This window comes from Diadema antillarum, unplaced genomic scaffold (assembly GCF_040938485.1).
Source record: "Diadema antillarum isolate AM-2024a unplaced genomic scaffold, OU_Dant_1.0 seq00001166_RagTag, whole genome shotgun sequence".
NCBI classification, from domain to species: domain Eukaryota; kingdom Metazoa; phylum Echinodermata; class Echinoidea; order Diadematoida; family Diadematidae; genus Diadema; species Diadema antillarum.
This window is the reverse complement of record NW_027271973.1, coordinates 377508-394809: the sequence shown is the minus strand read 5'-3', so window position 1 is coordinate 394809 and position 17302 is coordinate 377508. Positions and strand designations below refer to the sequence as shown.

At 42.0% G+C, this 17302-nt stretch overlaps 1 protein-coding gene and 1 long non-coding RNA gene across 2 annotated transcripts in view; both read right to left on the bottom strand.

Moving 5' to 3' along the window:
• LOC139744402 (poly(rC)-binding protein 3-like) overlaps nt 1–11933 on the bottom strand; it is a 57923-nt gene extending 45990 nt beyond the window's left edge. The window contains exons 1-3 of the mRNA XM_071654843.1: nt 11685–11933; nt 9895–9918; nt 8509–8541 (exon numbers count right to left, since the gene is read on the bottom strand). Coding sequence (XP_071510944.1) covers nt 8509–8541; nt 9895–9918; nt 11685–11777 — 150 coding nt within the window. The 5' untranslated portion in view covers nt 11778–11933. The remainder of the gene's footprint in view (nt 1–8508; nt 8542–9894; nt 9919–11684) is intronic.
• Nucleotides 11934–11959: 26 nt separating this feature from the next.
• Nucleotides 11960–17302, bottom strand: part of LOC139744403 (uncharacterized) — a 133646-nt gene continuing 128303 nt past the window's right edge. The window contains exon 5 of the long non-coding RNA XR_011711824.1: nt 11960–12093. This is a non-coding gene — a long non-coding RNA (uncharacterized lncRNA). The remainder of the gene's footprint in view (nt 12094–17302) is intronic.

Genomic DNA, 17302 nt, shown 5'->3' with positions numbered 1-17302 from the left:
AAATAACAATAAACTTTATTAACATACATGCTGTGTTTTAGGAATAAAGAAGGGGTAGGCCTACATTTATCAATAGTACATGGTCCTTTGCATAATGAAGAAAACGATAAGCCTCTTTTTCTCTTTGACCACCTATTACTGTAAGTGCCATAAAAAGGTCTATTTGAGGTGCAATTTGTAGACCGATGGCGCACTTCCTCCAAAGCGGAACTTTTCCCCTGAAGAGGTGGACATACACTCCTATTTTTGAGGCAGACACCAGACATTCAAAAGACGGAGTGATGTGGGCCTCCTTGAATGTTGAGTTGAGTGGTAGGGCATCATCTTACCAGACGTATTGAAGAGGCTATCACTGTCAAAAAGGTCATCAAGGCCAGTTGAGGAGCATAACAGTTCTTCCCACAACATCCTCCCATTTGCAGACTTCCACCCCCTCCTCCTCCCCCTTTTCCTGCACCTTCACAACACCCAGTGCATCAATGGGTGCGCTGATGTTTGACGGGGCGAATCATTCCCCACCTGTGCTGACACAAACACAAGAAGAGGGTTCCTAGAAGTAGGCAGGGCATGCAAGAACTTTACACTGCAGCCTGCTACGTAAATAGAGCAAGCAACACACGACCAATACTGTGGCACTTGACCTGCAAAGGAACATACTCTGTGAAAGCATCGTGGAAGATGCATTTTAGGTGAGAAAAAAGAGCTAAAGAAGGAGAACTGCTGTAAAATACAGAGAAATCACTATTAAAAAGTGATATCATTCAGGGACTTCAAAGATATTATGACTTTTGACAACACAGTATTACCACAACATAACTTGCATTGATGTTTATAGGTGTAAGAAAGGTTGCCATATTACAGATCTAAATTACCACACACAATGAAATATCTGAGCCCCTTCCCCTCCCCTCCCAAGAAAATAAATCGATGTATATGTTCCATATATTTGACGAAAAGGCATGAATATTAGCGAGTTTGATTAACTGCATTTCCCTATACAAAGTCGATAAAAAGTTGCCTTTACCCTCTTCTCCTTAAGCCATACATGTACATGCATGGGCGGCATACATCCAGGGTGGTTTCGGGTGCTATGCAAGCCACCTCCACACCGGCCCCTGTATTCCTCCCCCACCCCCACCTCCATCCCCATTCCAATTTCTGAACATCTAGTTCCCAGCCAGCCATGAAATGATGACTCCAGGACTCTACGTCCTTGAAGGCTGAGCCATAGCACTCCATACTGAGAGGGCAGAGGTGTCCCGACATGAGAACCCTCTCTCACGTATTGACATAAATGCATTTATGAATGAAAATTGGGATCAGCCATCTATTCCTGCGGTGATAATCTCCCCTTTTCTTGTTCGCTAACAGGGTCACTGCTGTAAGGCAGGGAAGAAAAAGGAAGGAGAGAAAGAAGGCAACATACTGGGTCAAGTTGAATGATTCCATATCTGACTGAGATTTGGAGGACCTTCTAACCCTTGAGAGCCACCAATGTCTAAACCTCTTGGAAACATTCATCAATCTCGCATCATGCCAACACAATACCTGTCTCTAGCCTGATCAACATTACAAAGCGAGATTAAATAAGAAACCCTTATCATGCAAAGTCTTTTATGAAATTTAGAAGACATCTCGAAATTCCGCACAGATTTTCAGAAGTTATTACAACTGCTTTTTTTAGCTGATCAAAATTTAGAAGACATTTTAAAATACAGCACAGATTTTCAAAAGTTATTAAAACTTATATCTATTTGCAGAGTGAGTCTTGAGTAGAAAAAATCAAAGAGACAAAAATGAAGTACAAACAGGAAGGTCATCTGATCATAACTATTACCATGTATGATTGATATGACCAAACTGAAACAATACTCAAGCATGTTACTGAAAGAACTCCCATTTGCAGCAGAAATTTTGCCTGAAAACACTGAAAAAAATAAAGGAACAGGGAGAAAAAGACTACAGAGATTGTAACTTTCTGCAGATTTGAATACGGCGGTATCTTTTCCCCACCACACTGGTTGTCTCGGTGGGCACATTAGCCTCCTGCTGCCGGGGTCATGGCAAACCAATATTGGATGCTGCACCAACAATAGACATGTGGTAAGAAGGGCAATGGGCACCCAGTGGTGGAATTACATCCTTGGTTTAACCGCCTCGTGCCCTGATGATGAATGCCTCTCTGTGGCTTCAATGAATGCCAACTCCTGGCCTGAGGGGCGGGGCTACTCCGACTACCGATACACTCGTACCGACACTCGTACACCAGAGAAAAGAAGCACGAAATGAGATTTGCTCCTTACCACCCACGTGCATTGGAAGAAAGAGATCAACATACAAAATTGCCATTGCACATCATTTTCGGTGCCCACTCTCAATGAGAATGCCGATCATCATCATGTGCATCTCAAAGAGAGCTCCGCTGGGGGTCCCACATATCACCGACACGGAGGGCACAGGGAGGTACTTTCTCAAAAATTTCACTCCTCCAATGTCGCTTGCCGCCCAACATCAGCTGGCCGCCCCGAAGAAAGAAATAAATAAATTGTCTCGGGACCGGTGCGGTCACGTTACATTGGCTCTGTGTAAACATTTGTGATAGCGAATTCTGCATGGTCATGAACGCCTCCTGTGTGCGCCGTACGACTACTCAAATTGATCACTCTTGCCGACTGCTCAGAGAGGGAGAGGGAATTGAGATCTCTTCATTCATCTAAGCAAAGACAAGAGACTCAGCTCCTTGTATTGACTCTGTGCGTACCAAACACTCTCTAAACTTTCACCAGAAGAAGAAATGGTTTAGAAACTCGCCTCTTTCTCATGGCATGCATCGCCTTGCAATTTGCCTGGTACAAACACGGAAAGTGGGGATGGTTTTTGTCCAGTGGAAAAGATGAGGAAATCTCCTTAACAGATCCAGCCTAGGACTTGCCTTCCCAGCACACCCATACATCAGAATGAAACTGATGTATGCTGCCATGAGCGCTCATATTTTATTCATTTATTTATTTACTTGCACTTCTTGAAAAATATTCTGGCCACGTACGTTGGTAAGTTTGAATCATGATCGCTGTACCAGTACATGTAGGGCAGCTGACACTGTCCCTTCATACACATCACAAATTCTGCTGCAAAAAAAAAGAATATTCTCATAAACAGAGGGTGAGGGTGTCTGAAAATAGAGCAGTGCAATAACGACTTTGACACGCTGCAAATCATAAACTCCGTGATGTGCATCTGCAGAACTCCTGCCCGGAAGACAACTCGCTAGCGAAGAAACTAGCACACGGGGCAATGCAAGAATCGCGCTTACCTGTCTGTCTGTTTAGATTTGTCAAATGACTTCATATTCGAGAACTATCATCTGGCTTTAGAGTCTGACATACATGAGGCAAAAAAAAAACACACACACAAATGACGGATGAGGCATCCTGTAGGAGCAGATCAATGTCATTAGGAAATGTTATTTTAGGTGTGGCATTTTTAACTCATCTAGAAACCTCCACAAAATAATATCTAGAGTGATAACACTGACAAATCAAAATGGACAGTTTTACATTCTTCACATTTGCACTTGCCATGTGAAATGTATTTCCAGTGGCTCAAAAGGCTCTACTTATTAATCAACCAATGAGCCCAAAACTACTTTTGAACACAACTAAATATCTAATCTGTGCCAAATTTAATCACTTTTGGTGAGTATACATTTTCTAATTTCAAAATCATATTTTGGGTTGCATTCTCACCATCCCGACTTCTCCCTGGTATTACAAGAAGTGATTGTATTTCATCGAGTAAATGATGTTGCAGATTTTCCCCCGTCACCAGTCATCGCCAATCAAACCATGGGGAGAGTATGAGGAAAACGCACCATCCTCCGGCTGCAATACACTGTGGCTTCTGTCAGCCACTGAGGTGAGGGGAAACAGGCCGACGGTCAGCTACGACAGATTGGAGTTTGCATTGCCCTTTTTTGGAATTCGTGCTCCAGACCAACTTAGTCGGAATAGTTTGTCACATGACTTACAAGTCAAAGAGGTGAGCAACCAAACAAATTTACTGCAATATCTCCTGAGACCTATCTCTGCTCATTAATTGCAGAATGGATACAAGAGCAGTGTAAGACAGATATATATTGGACAATATTATCAACACTTCACAGAGAACATGTGAAAACTTGCTTGTAGGATGTCTTAATAGCACACACAAACACACACACACAAAAAAACACCCAGGAAAGGAAAAGAAAGGGAGAAAGTACAGGCAAGTACCAACACCATCTCATCCCTCTCCCCCTACCAAATGGGTCGAGCGATGAATGGCTGGAAAGACACAAGCAAAACGTAGCAAGACAGAAAAATACACAAGCCAAAGACAAATGATGAATGCTGGATCAATAGGAGCCAACGACAATGCAGGCCCGCTGTCCCCCATCATGCATCTTCCTAGATCCCTCACCGTTTTGCCGTGACCTGCAAGCATCCCATTTCTGCTAAACTACTCCCACTGATTCAATTACTTCGTCTACAAGGCTGGCCAGTGTGTTCTGGGCACTGGGGCTGGCATAAGTAGGGTCTGTGTACGGCGCTCAGCCAAGGTTTTTGTTTATGTAATTGTCATCCATGCCTCCAGGCTTGGATCAGAGATTGGGGGTTTCCATGCGCTGGCTTCACGGCTAGCGCTTAACTCATCACAGATCGCGGAGATTCCTCAACACACTCTGCTTGATTTATCTCACCCCATTTTATCCCGGGAGAAAACTCGCGGCCGAACAATGCAATCACATTGACCAAGACTTGCCGATAAGAACCATGCATCTCTGTGGAAATTCCCGCAAAATTTCTAAAATAAGAATGTTGGCTTTCCCTGATGTTGTTAGTTTCATTTGCATTGAGGTACTCACGCAGAATAAACCATACTGAACTATAGGATTAATGTGCTGAAAATAAACTATCCAGAATATTTACATTAATGCAAATTTCTTTGAACTACATGCAATATGATTTAGCTTCACTTATGATTGAAGGCTGCATTTACATCAGCCAGTTGAGAATAAAGTCTGCAATGATAATCGGCATACCAATCTATAATCATCATAAGTAATGTCATCTTTATCATCCACATTATCTTTGTAAACAAGAGTGGAAAAAAAAGAATGTACATGAACTGAAATGCTGAACAACTGTGACAAACAAGAAGAATAGCTATTATTAAAAACAACAAACAAACAATCAGCTACAACATCAATTGCAGCAGTTTAGACTACCAGGTTTGGAATTGAAGATCTCTTCCCCCTTTTTTATTTTGTTTTTGTTTTTTCAATGCTGACTGCCTACTCACCAGACTACACAATATCAAAACTTTATGAGGTCACAGAGGATGAGGCCTGGAATGGTGATATTTTGTATCAAATCATTCTTCTTGCACTCAAAATGTACTGAGACAGAGAACATTGCATCCATACTGGAGGGTCTGAACAGCAAAGACTAGTCAGTATGAGGTCATGACACGTTTCTTGAATAACAATAATGTCTGCAGGATTGTTCCATTAGTCCCTTCAAATCCACCCCTTCAACCATAGAACCATTTAAGAGCGGCCTGCCCCACCCCCTGACATATGACCTTGAATCCTTCAATCCCTCTTCCAAGTATCAAGAGCCTTGAAAAAATGTTTTTCCTTCGTCTTTTTTTTGTCCCTGTAGTTCTCACTGATTGTAGATAATTCCCTAAGTTCACATTATCATACAACCTCTGTCTGTCTGTTAACATGACACAAAAATGTGTGGATTGGGACTACCGCTTAACATTAAATAAGTCACAGTTTACATTTCAGTCAGACTTGAGACAGCACATAATAGGATCATGAAATACCTATCACTTTCATCAACTTGAAAACTGGTTGTTATATTGATGGAAATCTTTTTTTCTTTCCTTTTTTTCCTTCTAGGAACTTCCATATTGATACTCTGTAAACAAAAACTATTTTTCATAAAGCAAAATAACATATTTAGTTCTGACTTCTTCCAGAAACATCAGCATACATCCTTGATTTAAAAGAGAGAAATTACAATCACTCTGAAAAGATTCTCTGTTTACATCCAATAAACAAGAAGTTATGGCTGTTTGCTCTATCCTACTGGCACAAAATAAACCTGGGCCATTAAAATCAAAGGCCCTAACATCCAGAATTAATTCGTGTGATTTACAACGGTCTAGTCCAAGGCTGCAAGGGTCAGTCTGGAGAAAAGGAGAGTTTACTCGCTTCAAACAGGACAGGGTTAGTACTACCAACACGCTAGGGGCATTTCTTGAAGCGTTTTGTCAGATATGTTTTTTTCTGGCAAACTGTTATAAGCTACAGAAATCCTTACATCTGACTGGCTGAAAGCAAATTTGTCAGAAAAAAATATCCAACCAAATGCTTCATGAAATGGCAGCCAGATTTCCATTTTGTGTGTGTGTGTGTGTGTGGGGGGGGGGGGGGGGGGGTTCTCTTTCCTTTATTCCCATTCCAGCTGCTTTACAATGCAGGTGACTGAGGGTGGATGATTTGAGTCATACCTGCTGGGGGCCAATGTTAAGATGGCAAACTATCGCAGCAAAAAAATAATCCCAAGCTTTTACAGACCTCTCTCTGCTCCTTGAGAACGATAGAGATCAACATCCCTAGATCAACATCCCTCTCAGGTCATCTCTTAGTCCCATTTCAATGTGCCCTTTTAGAGATTTTATACAAAATTACACATCTTCTAGGATAAGGGATGCTTCACTACGATTAATCAAATACTTTACTAAATCTTAAGGAAAATGAGCAAAGGACATGGGACTTCATCAGGATTTGAACCCACGACCTCCGCATTTCTAGACCAGTGCTCTTATCTACTGAGCTAAGGAAATCCCTAGTACTGTGTTCATCACAAAACTCCCTTGATTCTAAAGGCTTATGGTGTCATATTAAATGTATTTCTGGTCAGTTTTCCTTGGTTTACATTTACTAAATCTCAATATGTTACAAAGCTTTGCATAGAGACAATCTGATCCATATTCTCACCACTGCTGTGGTCCAGGTAATGCCCGTGATTCAATTCAAGAATTTATTCTTTTCTTCCTTGGTGGCACTCTGCTACGCACCCATCGATCCACCAGACCTGATCCTCGGTGTTTGACAGGAATACGTGTCGCAAGAGTTTACGACGACAGATCACCGCCCGGGCAATGTCCAAGACATAACCCCACCGTCTCATCACTCCGTCAGCCAGAGAGATGGCAGCTAGCGTTAACACCGGGCCGCTAATGCCCACTCAGCTAATGCATTCTACAAATGCTGATTATTGACGTCACAAGCCCCTGATTGCATCACATAAATCTGCATTCATGGGCCTTCATGACCGCTATTGACACACAAATCTCTTTTGACAAGGGGAAGCAAGAAAACCGGACAGCAGCAGTAAACCTCACAATATCATTTTATTCTCTCCTTTCTCACTGAAAACCCTCCATATTCCCAGTGCGGCCTGCTGAATATGTCATTAAGAAACAGAGATGTGTAATGCACACAGGCTTGTATATTGATAACTGTAATTAAGTCTCTATCTTTTTCCTAAAACATCTCATTGTGAATGGAATTATGGTGATTCATGATTTGTTAAAGCTCCTTAAGCATCTAGTCTATTACAGCTGCAGTACAGAAAAAGGCAATACGAGTTTACCAGAGGGGGGAATGTGTTAATGCAGGCAGTCACATGGAATTTTTTTTTGTCATTTGATCTTAATTCTATTTATTTTGTTTTATTATAAAATGTACAATATGAGATGTCTTCTGTTTATTAAACTCACTAACGTGTGTGCGCGAGTGCTTTAAGCTTTTCATTAATCATTCAATGCACACAAGTAAATGTTACAAACTCATTATATGATTAACAGTAATATGCTTTATGATATACATATTTTTATTACAAGCAAATTTTTCAAACATTGCTTCATTGCACATAGAATGAAAACACTTTTACCCATGTGTGTCAGCATTCTAGTACCCCAAGTCTGCATCTTCAAAATGTATGCGACAAAAATGTGTCTGTATACATATCTCTGATATTGGATCATCAGAAATGGAAAAGAAATTAAATCAGTCAGTCTATATCTACAGCCCGAGTTTGTATTGCAAATTGCTTGGAATGTGACACTCATCCACGGGATGAGGGACACAGTTTCTTACATGAAGATGGAAAAAAAAAAAAAGAGAGAAAAATATATACAGGACGACACTCTATGATTGCACCGGCAGACATAGAATTTCATCTGCACGTCATACGAGTTGAACTGCATACACGATATCATCATGCAAATTCATTTTCTTCAACGACGTGGTTGCCACATCTCACCAGAGGGTGGGCTTTAATGAATGGTGAGTGAATCAACATTCGGTGCAGGGTGCAACGAAAATGAGAGAGAGAGAGAGAAAAAAAAAAAGAGGATGGTAACAGGAGTGCAAGGAATGGCCCTTCTCACCTCTTCTCGAAACCTCTTGACTGTGTCTCCTTTCTGTGGTAGGGGGGAGAAAAGTGAGACGGAGAGAAAAGGGAAAGAAATGTCAGCCAATCAGAAATGATTAGAATTGGGCAGGAACGCACCCCGCGGCACACTAATAGGCCAAATATTTTGGCTCGCATACCAACAAACAAGACCAAAAACACGAGGAGGGGAAAGTTCATTACCAAGACAATCACACACGTACACCTTTTACATATATAAATGTATACATATATGTACAAGTATACACACGCATCAGAATATAAAGAGCAATTGTCAAACACAAAAATTTTCTCCACAATTTCTATTTCTACTTTGACGTTGAGATATTATAGCATCAGATAGGATATAGACCTATCTAGTGTTCGACTACAGAAGTTCTTTTCTAAAAGACATGGAGCATCAAAGTATTGCCTGCTAGGAAGCAGCATACTCTCAGTGCATATCATAAATGTACTCTGTAACCGAGGGAAAATCGTATTATGGGTAGACTTAAGCCGTTCCTTCCTTTATCCCCCCGCCCTTAGTAGATGTGTGTGTGTGTGGGGGGGGGGGGGGGGGGATAAACCGTGTATGAGATTTTCAATTTGGAATAGAAGAGGGCAGGATAACAGAATAACTCTACATCTGCCAGAGGCTCATTGGCACGGCGTATCACATGACCAAAGGGTTCACGCACATTCCGAGTTGCCACTGGTGTAGCGAGCGACAAAATTGAAAGCGTCATTTGCTTATCCCCTACTCTAAGCTTTCTACCTCTCCTACCAGCTCTTCTGCCCCCAAGACATTGGGAGGAATTGTTCGTAACTATCCTCCCTGGGATTCTGCTCCTTCCTTTCGTCTCCCCATCCTCCCCCCGAAGACACGTTGCGCATCTTCAAATACAGGATCAAACCGCCGCGCGTGCACTTCACCGTCTTCATTATTTCCAGCACACCCCGGCATGTTATGATTGCACATCATCGGTGCATGTCGCATTTGATTATCCAGCCAAAATGGAAACAAATAACACCTGGGATAATTCCAGATGTAATTAAAATGGAGTTTGCAGAGGCGCTGTGCTTCTCATCACACAGAGTCATCAGCACGGCGAAATTGGGCTACAGAGCTGGCTATTCAATATCACGCATGACAAACTTATTGAATTGAGACTCAGTCCTAAGTAAACTTGGAGGAAACTGCAAAGCCATTTCTTCCTTGCATCTCCTTCTCCACCCCCCCCCCCTGTAATTTTTTTTTTTCTTCACACCGTTCTCAAGTTTTCCTCTAGGAGACAACTAGCGTGAGGTTTCTTTTCAATTTCATGGATAATTTGCGATCTACACACCATCTTCTGGACAAGTTTGTGACAATATTTGATCTTACCTTTCCAATTATGCTGCCCACCTCCTGCCAAAAAAGACAGAAAGACAAAAGATTCGTGAGAGACAGTGTGACAAAAGACAAAATATACGGTCATATATTCCTGGCTATGAATTACAAAAATGCATGCGATCTGCCATAGAAAAAAGAAAAGAAAAGAGGGTTCGGAAATCTTGCAAGACGAAAGTCTTAGGATTGGGTATTGATTGACGCATCAACTTCACTTAGCAGACAATTGTCTGCAACGTACTGAATAATGGTGACACGGGAGAAATGCATTTGGAGAGTATTTCAAGACAAGCCGCCTACTTTGCTTCCGCCTTCATTTTCTTGCAACCGGGCGCCAAAAACAGTTAGTTTTTCTTACAGATGACCTCGCACCCTTGCAATTAAACACTCCTCTCTGTATTCAAGGACAAACATTTCTAAGATGGAGAAGTGACATATATTAAGTGATATTGAGATTGATATTAAAAACAACTGTGGAGGCTTGCTGATGCAGTTATGAAATCAATCCTGGAATATTGGAAAGTTTTCCTTTTTTTGGGGGGGGGGGTGATTTAGCAGCAAGCTCTCTGTAGAGAATATTACATCAAGAAAATCATCTCTCTGAAGTTAAACCTATTCTATTCAAGAGCTCTAACAAGTGCATTTTAAGGGCAACATTACAATTCTCTTTTACAAATTTGATGTCACTAACACGAATACAAGTGTTTATCATTTAGGTCAATTATATGTGAGAAGCCTTATAGTACAACCTCCAATGAGATTGTATGAATTTGCTATTTTAATAGATAATCCTTTTCCACATTTTCCCCGGGCTGTGAGAACTGTTTGAGGCCAAGAGCTATCAGCACGTCCAATATCACAGTGTCACAAAATAATATTCACACTCGCCGTTGACAAACAAACTTCATAGTTCATAGTCAAGTAAATAAGGGAAAGCATTACTCATATGAACTTTCAATATTTCAAGAAATATCAAAGCAATAATACAAAGTAAGCATTCACTTTAGCAGTGCAGCAAGAGACAGCAAGGATATGGAGGGATGTAGCCCACTTTCAGTAGCTCCACGGTAATCATTTCTTTGGGGCTGCACCCCTCAGAAAACAATACACAATGCGGTTACCTCACACAATCAATACTTTCTACCAGCACTGATCAGGGTGCAGTACATTTGATTACTATTGACCCACGGTGTCATCTAGAGCTTGTGCTTACTGTTTGTACAGAGATGAGCAGAGGGGCAACATATCTAATTATACGCCTCATCTTCAGAATGTCACAATCTGATTGACAAGCCTTGAAATTAAAATCAGGCCTCCCTACATGATGACGTGACCAAGAAGATTAACTATCCACTGTTTCAACAGATTCGTAGTTCATGTGTGGTATCACCAGTTTATATTTTCACAGCTAATGCAGAATATATTGCATGAAGTTGATTCTTGCACAATGTCAACCTTTGGCTCAATGCATGCCATTTGCATTAATTTTAATACACATTAGAATGCACTGTAACATACATATAAGCATTTATAATGCTGTGAATTGAAGTGTGGTGTCTACAGATTTGTTACAGCAAGGGTTACCAACAATTCTCATCACTTCCCTGCAAATAACAACACTTGCACTTTCACAAGTCACCTGTAAAATGGTAATAACATACAACTTGTAACTTGCTCCCTACAACATCTTCCAAGTGGAGCGAACTAAAATTCAAATTTCATGCTCCACATGAGATGGGTTAATGAGGTAGAGTTGAAGCGGTGAGGGGGATATCTCTGCTCACCTTTCCTTGCATAACCAGGCGGATGGTGAGTGTGACATTGGGGGAATCCCCTCCCCCACCTCCAGGCTGCTGCTTCTCAATGGTAGTGGTCATCTCGGCCAGGGTGCAGACCGGGGGTAGCGGTGGTGGTGGCTGTGGCGGTGGAGCCTGGTAGGGTATCCACTGCTGTGGACTGGGGAAGGGGCTATAGACGAGGCCTAGAGGCAGGGCCAGTTTACCGGCTCAGGGGGGTCCCTTTCGCAGGAATGTGGGGACAGCCGCCGTGGTTGGGGGGAGGGGGGGTTGGAGGGGGTGTGGTGGGGGTGCGATGGGTTGGGTGATGATGGTTGGGGGACTGCTGTCTGGTAGCTGTATGGCTCCAACTGGTCAGGTGGTATTGTCCACTAAGCAAAGGTTGACCAAGGTTAGTCTGGAAAAAAATAAGCAAGTAAGCATGCATGGTGAGATGGGAGGTCATTAAAAGTCTGACATATAACTCTTGTCCTGTAGATTGTAATGGTTTGGTCACATAGTCAAAAGTTATTAATTTCTATTTCCCAAAAAACAATCCTGCATAGTTGGCATCAGATGCACAATTCATTTCATGCTATGAATAATAGATCCCATGCGAATGATGGTAAGACCTGCACAGGTCAAGATAAACGTGTTGATGCAATATTTCATCTGAGATTGCAAACACGAATATCATTTCCTCCCCGTGGCTGTTTGGTACTTCTCCACTGTATCCATCTCCTAACCAAACACCTACACCCAATATCAAACACCCGTCCACAGCAAACCAGTCGATTTCAATTAAACCTCCTCACCAGCCCCCTTGCAGGCCAAGCATGCGACCATCTCGCGACTCGGGAAAGTATGGGGAGGAGCGCGGACTCTCCAAGCACCCGGAGACAAATAGCTCTTGATTTGAAAACCAGTGGTGGAATCGCACCTGGGATGCAGAAACCAAGGAACCAGCATTCCTGGAGCAGTGTGATTGCATTACACCCAGCGACCGGTTACCATTTCTAGGTTATGAACTGTGTCTCCGCAGGGCTCCCGGGGTGCATAATGTGAACAAACACGCTGGGGTATTGAATGTCGATTGGGGCGACCGTCAGCTACGGCGCTACCTCCCTGCAGCCAATCAAATTAATCCATTAAGAGTGGGAAAACGGTTACCCTAATGTTGGTTTTTACCCCTCTCGAGCACTGGAAGAGACTGGTTGACCCAGCAGAAAAGGCACGGTCAAACTTTTCCTCTCCCCCCCCCCCTCTCCGCTTCCTCCTCCCTTTCACTCGTCTCACTGGATAAAACACTGAAATCACGAAGACTGACCTTCACCTTCATATACACAAATCTCCATGGAAACAGAAAGTACACTGTAGCAACTCTTTCACTTGATACTGTCGATCGAGAAAGGACCTCACCTCCTGAAAAACACTGTCTTGTGGCATAAAAGAAGTACAGGTCGCGGGTACAGAGTGCTGCTGCTTCTGGTTGGGAAATATCTCTGTGCAATGTGTACATTCACCTAACACTTTATGTGAATTCTGGTCCAACCCGCAATCGCCAACTCAAATCGTAATGCGATACTCTGCACTGATGCGGATCGTGATGAGGCGATAGACATTACGTGCTGAAGAAGACCAATAGCGGTACTTCCCTTTTTTTTCCCAGTCTAACTGAATACATGCCCAAGATGTCAATGAAATGACGTGTCCTTCTAATAAAAAGTAGATTCCAACTGAAGACATGACCTCCATTTCAGTGAAAGAGCACTTTCTGTTTTTCACTGTGCTGTACTCGCACAAAGGAGTTGTATGCTCATTGCTGAATGCCAAAGCAAGCATTTTTTGATATTTTCCAAAATGGCTGTTAAGATGCTCGTCCTATTGTTATATTCCAATTGTAAGTTGTATATTCTTTAATAAGAATATATGAGTATATTACATCGTTACAATCATGACCAGTACCCAGCGGACTCATTATGACCTGCTGTTATTGCTAGACATTTCTTTTTCCTCCCATATAACGGACTCTGACCTACTTGTAAAAGAGGACATTTTTGCATTAGTCATTTTTCGCCTGCTGTCGAGTAAGATGAATTTCACCTGCTTGTATATATAGTTCAGGATGTTTGAATCCTGAGAAGTTGTCATGGCACAGAAGGCCTAGCATTTACAAATAAAGTGCCAAGCACTAGAAAACTATATTACTGGCACGCCAATAGCCTACATTTGCATCAATATTAACAAAAATAATAAATATATATATATATATATATATATACTGACTCACTTTGACACAGAACCTTCAAAACACAATTAATGCGCTTGATTTTCTCTTACAGATAAAAGTAAAACCATTCTGGATTGGAGCATGTTTGAGGACTGCTGGAGGCCAAGACTCACTGTCGGCTCTCTCGGTGCTGTTGTTTTCTTGTACGAGAAGATGCCAGTGATAGGGACATGTCTTTTTCCCCCCATGCTAAAGAAAAAAAAAGGGAAAAAAAGATGGTATGCTGGAACGCTGCCCGTGGGCAAGATCAGCATGAACTTCAACTGAATGAACAATCGGAAGCGATTGCTGCAGGGCTCACGAGTTACCTCTCGGTGTACTACAACCTTCTGTTCCTCACCTCTGCTCTCCGTGGTAGAATTCAGTTACTTAAGGCTCAGTCTCCTCTCATTGTTTAATGATGAGGCTGAGGGGGAAGGGTCATTAGGATAGCGACCAGGAGTAGGAGGATGGAGCCTTGAGGGATTCTCCCTCCGTTGGAAAGCAGTCTTGAATATTTGAGGGGCAGACCCTGCATCGAAATCCCTTGGGAAAGCTCTACACATGCACCCCCACAAGCTATGAATGAATGCATGGTTGTTGAAAGCACATGTGAACTTAAAACATAGCACGCACAAACACAAATGCAAATTCACGAAATACAATTTCCGCGGCAACGTTAAGCCTCAAGATGTGCCGACTGTCAGACAAAGTATCCATCACACTTTTTTTTTCAAAAAGATAAGATTATCTTACATTTAGTACTTAAAATGCTGTTCAGTGTTATCCTGGTAATCTATGTCTACTGTCTTGGAATTCTTGACAAAATATTGGTTTGCTTGACAAAATAAAAGATGAAAGACTGAGGCCATTTAGCTGACTCTATTTCCAACCTATTCACACGGGAGTGTGTAATGGTTTCTCACTACTCCTTGCTTATTCCTTATGTACCCTCGATGGATTTGAGTAGGGTGTGTCACAGTGCATAATGCATGCCTGTATACTATACTTGACTGGCATTTTCATACCTAGTTTCGAAGATATGTCCATCTGGATAGAATGCTACAACTGCAATATAGGTTCCTACACTTTGCTCCTCAGAACATAGTAAAAAGCCTCATGAAGACTTAAATTAGGCCACTCAAATAAAATTTCAAATTTCTAAACTGTCATAAAAGCACAAGTTGAATTTTTATGATATCAATTATTATTCCAACTTGATACTTAAATGAACACAAGTCAAAAATGATTTCATGGATAATATGTAGTCATCTGTTAATTGTAATGTTATTTACACACACACTCTACTCTTTCAAATTCTTCATGTGTGTCATAGCAGATCTTTTAGAAACAAATTTATTTGCCCCCCCCCCCCCCGCGCTATTTTCTTCAGAAATGGCTCAAATTCCTTCGACTGTTTGATGCTTAAAACAGTACTCATAATTTTTGCTCTCTGATTGAGGCTTGTTCCTCTAAAGGGATTATTTCTACAGACGAGCCTACCTCTGAATACACAGCAAGCCATTTCATATCTCAAAAATTATGGGGTGCCTGCACTATAGCATCCCTGGAAATCTACGGAGGGTAATTAATTGCACTTTTTTTCTTCTTTTTTTTGCAGAGAACTCGGACACCTAACACGTCCCCTGTTTGAGCTTCTTTCATAAATCGTCTATGAAAAGTGCCGACAGCGTGTTGACTGAGGATGCAATTTTAAACCGGTGGGCAAAAAGTGCAAGCAGGATGATATCTGTCCAACTTTTATGACTGGAGACCCCCAAGTTCAGGGGTGGGGGGGGGGGGGGGGGGGGGGGGCAAGAATTCCTCCCCCCCCCCTTGCCATACGGCTCTCTCTCACTTGTGATTTACAACAATCCCTGGCTGTTCAGAACATCCATATACCTACAGACAAACAGTCAGACAAAGGTGTTCACACATACTAACGCACCTGCACTCCTCTCTCCCGTTGGTGGGAGAAAGGACTCGTTCACAAGAGTGCCTTTCTTCATTCATCTGTGAGCAAATACCATCACTGTTGGAGTAGCGACGACGACGAGCGCAAATTAGGCCAAGAGCTTCGTTATGGAGACCATAAAATACAACCAAGAAGGTCTCCCGTTTCTGATGCTCGCCAAAGATGTCGGTAAATGAGCCTCCGAAAAGATCGAAGGGCCGCAATCCAACCAGTTTTGAGAATGAGGTGGAGAGACGGAGGGACAGAATGGATGCTTTAATGAATCCTGCACTGGGTTTGGTCACAACGTTAATCAGAGCAGCCTTTCAGCATGTCCATCGTGATAAGAATCAGAATGCCCGGCTCGGTTTCACGGCCAAACGCCGCTACTAACCTCCTCCATTTACAGTAATTATAAATACATTTGATTGGAAAAGAATTGGGGGAGGAAAAAAAAAAACCTTCTGCCCTCTGGCCGGCCGAGAGCCAGTGAGTGCATGGAAACCTGGCCGGCGAGGGGGGCAAATGAAGTGTGACAGGAACAATTTCTGGAGACGGATCAGTCCTGATTTGGGGACTTGAGCAAGACGCAGATTTAATATGGAGTCATTTGAGATGCACTATGCCTCGCAGAGGACTAAACGCGGATAAAGAGTGGAATTACACCAGATAGAAAGTTCATTGCCAATTTAGGCATCCTTCCTCCATGGAAAGATACCACTATCTGGCTGAAGCCAACCAGCCACTGTATTGAGCAGAAGGAACGCTTTGGTAGGCTTTTTTGTTTTGTTCTGTTTTTGGTTTGGTTTTTGGTTTTAGTGTATGGAGCAGTGCCACTATTGTTTGGCTTAGTCATTACTGTAAGATATACAGGTCCTTCTGATGACATCATACCTTTGAATTATTTTCCATCATAGTGCATCATTTACAGAATGTCAAGGCTGGAGATGCAACAAGAAAAATTATGTTTTCTGTCGGATAAGTTTCTTGATATCTGTTGCTATTTCTTGCTACTCTTTCATTTGTATTAAACTTCTTCACATAACGACAATATTCAGAATCAAATTCCCAACTTACGAAGATTGAATTCATCAACTCTAGCTCATTACTAGATTACCTCTTGCTATTTTCTTTTCTTAAACATCTATTTTTCTTGGAATGATTCTGTTATTCTGTAGCCATCTGTCCACCGAGCCTCTCTCTCTCTACCCTTTCTCTGTCTTTCCTCTCTATGTCTCTCATAACTTGAAAACTAATACTTGCAGATATGCGCAAACGTATCAATATTGTATTGATCACAACCCCTGGGCATATCCTTGATCCGCCAACAATCCATGATTCAATCTTGAACAGAGCGCTAATATTGGCGGTGTTCTTAACTCGTTCCTGGAACTTTCAATTACA